This window comes from Oncorhynchus gorbuscha, linkage group LG11 (assembly GCF_021184085.1).
Source record: "Oncorhynchus gorbuscha isolate QuinsamMale2020 ecotype Even-year linkage group LG11, OgorEven_v1.0, whole genome shotgun sequence".
Taxonomy (NCBI): Eukaryota; Metazoa; Chordata; class Actinopteri; order Salmoniformes; family Salmonidae; genus Oncorhynchus; species Oncorhynchus gorbuscha.
Genome location: NC_060183.1, coordinates 70,128,790 through 70,134,690, shown reverse-complemented (window position 1 = coordinate 70,134,690; position 5,901 = coordinate 70,128,790). Strand labels below are relative to the sequence as shown.

The 5,901-nt window shown below is 43.6% G+C and overlaps 2 protein-coding genes across 2 annotated transcripts; one reads left to right on the top strand and one right to left on the bottom strand.

The window, feature by feature from the left end:
* On the top strand, positions 1-2,067 carry ved (ventrally expressed dharma/bozozok antagonist). The gene is made up of 3 exons (XM_046368018.1): positions 1-184; positions 532-809; positions 1,780-2,067. Exons 1-3 carry the CDS (start codon positions 1-3, stop codon positions 2,065-2,067), a joined length of 750 nt encoding a protein of 249 aa, XP_046223974.1.
* A 962-nt stretch (positions 2,068-3,029) lies between these two features.
* Positions 3,030-5,679, bottom strand: LOC123989339 (histone H2A.V). Its single transcript, XM_046290277.1, has 5 exons — positions 5,534-5,679; positions 4,578-4,655; positions 4,314-4,427; positions 4,050-4,179; positions 3,030-3,896 (listed from the first exon to the last, which is right to left on the bottom strand). The coding sequence occupies exons 1-5, from the start codon at positions 5,534-5,536 to the stop codon at positions 3,835-3,837; spliced, it is 387 nt and encodes a 128-aa protein (XP_046146233.1). The 5' UTR covers positions 5,537-5,679; the 3' UTR covers positions 3,030-3,834.
* Positions 5,680-5,901: the final 222 nt, after the last annotated feature.

The following is a 5,901-nucleotide window of genomic DNA, read 5'->3' as shown; positions in this document are numbered from 1 at the left end:
ATGAGACCCTCGCCTCTCCCCTCTTCCTGGTCCTCTGTTGGACCCAACAGCACCTCTGTGACCCAACCTGAGAGCCTGCCTGGGTTCTACTGCCGACCGAGACCCGAGAATCAGGAGAACCAGGCAAGGAGAGGACAGAGGCTCAACCCATTCAGCTATCCCTGCCTGGCAGGCCCTGAGATGTGTACACATACCAAGTAGCCCCCTCCACCACAACCACCAAGGTAGGTTCACTTTTCCTCAAATGAACTCACCTCAGGATCTGCGCTTAGATGGGGAGCATACATTAATTTAAATAGTGTCTTGTTGTTTTGTGGTGTGTTTTAAGCTGTGTGTTGGAGGAATTAATTGACTCAGAGATAGAGAATTCATAAGTAATAGCTACATCTGATTTAGCTCTTAAAGTGCTGAAAGCTCCATAGTTAGGACGCACCTCAGAGACATGAACGTTTTGGGAACCACTATGATATGACATATGGAGGGATTTGAAATCTAATTTCTCTCCATTTCTACCCTCTCTCTCCTCAGAAGTGGCTGAGACTGGCTTCATCAGTAGAACAGAGGAGGGAACATCAGGGTACGAGAGCGAAGGCGGGCGATCCCTCTTCCCCACCACCCCCCCGGACGGCACCTTCACCTCTCCCTCCTTGTCTCCCATCTCTCTCTCTCTTCCTACAGGGAGGCGGCCACGTACAGCCTACAAAGCGGAGCAGATCAACAGTCTGGAGACGGCCTTCAAGAGGAACGCCTACCTGGGCACTCAGGACAAGGCCGAGCTCTGCAAGAGACTCAACGTTACAGACAAACAGGTAGGCACCCCCCCACCCCCCCCCAAAAAAGGTTGCAAGATCGAATCCCTGAGCTGACAAGGTAGAAATATGTCGTTCTGCCCCTGAACAAGGCAGTTAACCCACTGTTCCTAGGCCGTAATTTAAAATAAGAATTTGTTCTTAACTGACTTGCCTAGTTAAATCAAGGTTTAAAAAATTGTCAAATTACCCTCCAAACCATGGGTAATTTTGTTAGTCACGCCCACTCAGATATCATATTTAAAACTGCAAACATTTCTCTCTACCCCATGGCAAAATGTGTAGAATTGCAGCAAACCTGCTTTAAAAGTGCAACATTTTAGGGCCTCCCGAGTGGTGCAACGGTCTACAGCACTGCATCGCAGTGCTAAAGGCGTCACTACAGATCCGTGTTCGATCCTGGGTTGGATCACAGCCGGGCCGGGATCCCATAGCGCAGCTTACAATTGGCCCTGAGTCCTCCGGGTTAGGGGAGGGTTTGATCGGGGGGGGGGCTTTACTTGGCTCATCAAGCTCTAGCGACACCTTGTGGCGAGCCGGGCACCTGCTAGCTGACCTCAGTCGTCAGTTGAATGGTGTTTCTTCTGACATTGGTGTGGCTGGCTTCCAGGTTAAGCGGGCGGGTGTTAAGAAGCACGGGTTTGGTGGGTCATGTTTCGGAGGACGCATGACTCGACCTTCGCCTTCCAACCAGCTGGGAGTTGCAGCGATGAGAGAAGATCAAAAAGGGGTTAAAATAAAATAGCAGGAATCTCCGCTGTCAAGAGGTGGGCCGCTGAAATGTTTTGCCCGCAAGGTAGGGTGGACCCCCTCTCAAATTTCACTTAGGTCCCCCAAAAGGCTAGGACTGCAGGTGTGGGTATGGATGTGCGTATGCAGACCACCTTAATGGGGCCGCATCACACTTTTGTGGCCCCATTAATGTTGCCCATCAATCCCTGAACTAACTCTTCTCTCTGTTTCTCCTCAGATCCGTAACTGGTTCCAGAACAGGCGTATGAGGATGAAGAGGATGGTCCAGGATGCTCTGGCCCAAGCCTGCCAAGCTAAAGTAACATCTCACCTGCTGCACTACACCGAGCTACAGGCCTACCGCCCAGGCCCCAACCCCACCTACCATCCCCATCACGCAGGAGCCGAGGGGGGCGCTTCCACCCCATACCTCCACAACCAATACAGCTCCTCCATGGCCGGTCCAGCCTCCCTGCCACCCCCATGGACTCTTTATACCAATACGTCAGCCTCCCCGGTCTGGTGATACCCACTCCAAGGTCTAACCCACTGATGGGGGCCTACCAGCCTCACTCTCACCTGTTAGAACTTTTGGATGAAATAGGGTGGTTCTCAATAGTCTGAAGTGATTTTAAGGAAGTGAGATGAGGGTAGAAGCTACTTTAGATTATTGAGATGTATCCCACTACCTTACCAGCTTCTATACTATTCTAATGTATTGGCAACTAAAAAAAAGCTACTTAAAGGAGTGGTGAAATTGTTAAGTTTTCCACTCCGGGTAGAGTGCAATAATGAATGTGTTCTTGCTTTCTTTTGTATTGTCATACTGTAAGTTCTATTCAAGTATATTCACTTTTAATGAATCTATGTGGCTGCTGTATAAGTGTTCTAAAGAAGTGAGAAATTGTTTTTTTTGTTCTTCAATTTGCATTATAATCAAGATAATCTCTTTTCCTCCACTTGATTTCTATATTTGAAAGAATCGTGAAAAATAAACAATGCCTGAATATAGACTGTATTTTGTTGTACTGTGATAATGTCTGATTTCAAACACCTCAATATCTCTGACCGGTTTACAAATGGTTGAGGGCCACCTACTGCCTAACAGAGAAGTTGTCATGCTGTGTGGATGTGACTCAGTATGCACCAGCTAACTCACATCTTTAGTTTTTATATTTTGTTGTGTGTATTTTCAATTGAAGGCTCATCTGTAAGACTGGTCTCAGTATGACTCCCTGATAAAATGTAGATTACATTTAAGAGAGAAGGTCCACACTCATGTGTCCTGAATTTTTTAAAATTGATTTCTCAGAACAAATGTTTCACTAAACTTAGTTTTAGTCCCCCCCACCTCAAATTCATTAGTGCCGACCGACCTTCATTCTCTACGGAATAAAATTAAACATCTAAACCTCTAAAGGTAAGAGAGGTCAAAGCTACATAGAAAACCATTAATCATATTCTGGCTAAAATATGAACACACACGGATAGTTTTTTAAAAAGACTTTATCTTTTGTAGGTAGAAAACAAGTTTGTAGCAAAAATCCAATCAACTCAAAGTTTTTCAAAACATGACAAGAACTTCAGCATTTGTTGGTCAGTAGCTAGGTTTCCATCCAATTGGCAACAGATTTATGCGAATACTCAAAAATGTAGATAATTAAAATATGCATTTTTCCATCAGTGGCATTTCTACCAAAACGGACCTTTTACAGATAGAAATGTGTGTGTGATGACAAAAATTGTTGCATTAACTTGCAAATATGCCTACTCTGTGGTTATTGGACAGAAGCATCAAGCTCATCACCATACACTTCCACCACCCTGTGAAGTTCATCATAAAATTTAATCTGTAGCCTAATAAAATGCATGGTTTCTTCTTATCAATATTTGTGCATAAAGGAGTTTTCACTGGCATTTCTCACATCATACATTTTACCAACACAAAAAGATCCCACCATGTCTAACGAACAAATTGTCTGTTGGCATTTATAAAATTGTACCGAAAATTCCTGTTTCCATCACTGCTGTCTTGTTTTTTTTATACACTATGACTTTACTCGCATAAAAACTGTGGATGGAAACGTGGTTATTGCACAAGTTTCTTGTCTGCAAAAAACCCTACCCTAAAACACACCCCTTTAAAACAGTACAAATCAACACATACCTCAAAGACTACACATCTCCCTCGAGAGACTACAACTATGGTTACAAAATTCCCCCCCCAAAAATATGAGAAACAAAATGAACATGGCTGCCCATTCCTTCCTGGTGATGTGGGAGGTCACTTCCTCTATGCAGTCTTCTGTTGGCCCTTCTTTCCAATCAGAGACTTGTGGATGTGAGGGATCACACCTGCAGGAGGGAAAAAAAGGGACATTACGAATGGGTGCTAGTGATACACATTGGTAGGTGAAGAGGTGAGTTTACCCTACCCCATGTAATATAAAGTGCTTTGAGTTACTGGAAGAACAACACATAAACCCAATTCATTAGTTTACAACTCACCTCCTCCAGCGATGGTAGCCTTGATGAGCGAGTCCAATTCCTCATCTCCCCGGATGGCCAGCTGTAAGTGACGTGGAGTGATACGCTTCACCTTCAGATCCTTGGAGGCGTTCCCTGCCAACTCCAACACCTGAAAGGGAAACAAAAATGTGTTCAGTAAGTGTGCGTTAGGGAAGTGTTGGAGCAAAAGCCTGCTCTATTGACCTTCGTCAGAGTCCTCAATGAGTCTCCTTTTGGGGGGGGGGTTAAATAAAAACATCTCACTTCAGCGGTGAGGTACTCCAAGATGGCGGCGCTGTAGACGGCTGCGGTGGCTCCCACTCTGCCATGGCTGGTGGTCCTGGTTTTCAGGTGTCTGTGGATACGACCTACCGGGAACTACACAAGGAGAAACATACACACAATGAGAAACACTATAGGCAGAAGATGCCTATCTGTTATGTAGGATTCACTTGTGACTAATTCAACAGGGAAAGAGACTGATTCACATGTGACCACAGGAAACCAGGGGAAAGAGTGGGTACATGCCTGGAGTCCAGCCCTCTGGGAGCGAGAAACAGCCTTTGCCTTAGCTTTACCACTGTCCTTTCCAGCCTTTCCTCCTGCCTGGAAGGGGAGAAACAGAAATTCAGTATATGATACATCAACTTGATAAAAACATTTTTATTTTTTTTACTTCAACACCTTGCTGAACTGTGGCCAGGATGAAAAAGACTCAATGTAGCGTTGGTGTACAAATAAAGGATTAATACACTAGCATTTTCTTAATGTTATTTTTGTTTACTACAACTTCAAAGCAACCTGTCATTACAATCACACTTATCCCGCCAATTGGAAGATAATGGACAATTTCCGGTATATAGTTTACCTGTCATTTGATTTATTGAAGATGATTCATTCAAATATTGCAAAAAATTATAATAATCTAAATATGCATTAAAACGCAGTAAGAATGGTTTTAGCTATCTAAAACGGTGAAATATTGGTATGCTTGTAGCTAGCTAACGTTAGCACAGGTTTTCTTGGCTGCTCGCCAGTAGTATCTCTGCTCGCTAGGCGGATTAGTGATAACCTGGTTTAGCTAGCTAGCTCGGTGGAAACTTGCTACCTTAACGTTAATTCAATATACACAACTCAAACTTTGCGAATATCTTGGAGTATTAACATAATAAGAACCATAAAGAGTCAGGGGATAACGTAGCCAGATATTAGATATAGTTAAGATGTGTTTGAAATAAGTATGAGAAGCGAGTCGGTTGCGAAACAGATGGCGTACTAGCTAAATGTAGATGGCGCTCTTTCGTTAGCTAGCTTTCGAGTGTCAATCGACGACGTCCTAACGTTATTTTGCACGCAAGCTTGAATTCGTGAATGCTACTTGCCCGTTTAGCATATCATTTACATTTAATCCAATTTACTATAATATGTCCTATAATACAGAGTGCACACACAGAATGTGCATAAAATAATCAAAAACTCGTTACCATGTCGCCGGTGACTTTTCCCTGTTCTATTTCGAAACGGAGAGAAACAATAAACCACGAAGCAACGCCAAGCGGATGAATGAGGATTCCTCGAGCTTCCAGAGCCAACCAATAGCTTTTCTGCTTGCTGGTTCGAACGGTCTCTTCAACCAATTGTAATCGTGTTTATACAGTGTTTACTCATTCCTGCAACTGTATTGGACGTATTGGGATAGTAGAAAACACTAGAGAAATACTACCGCATTTATAATTCACTGAAGGTACGGTCACACAAGTAGGTCCTACATGCAGATTAAGATGAAATACCAAAAATGCTGTGACATGAACACATTTAAACTACATAATCCATGTAATTGAGTTGATATATT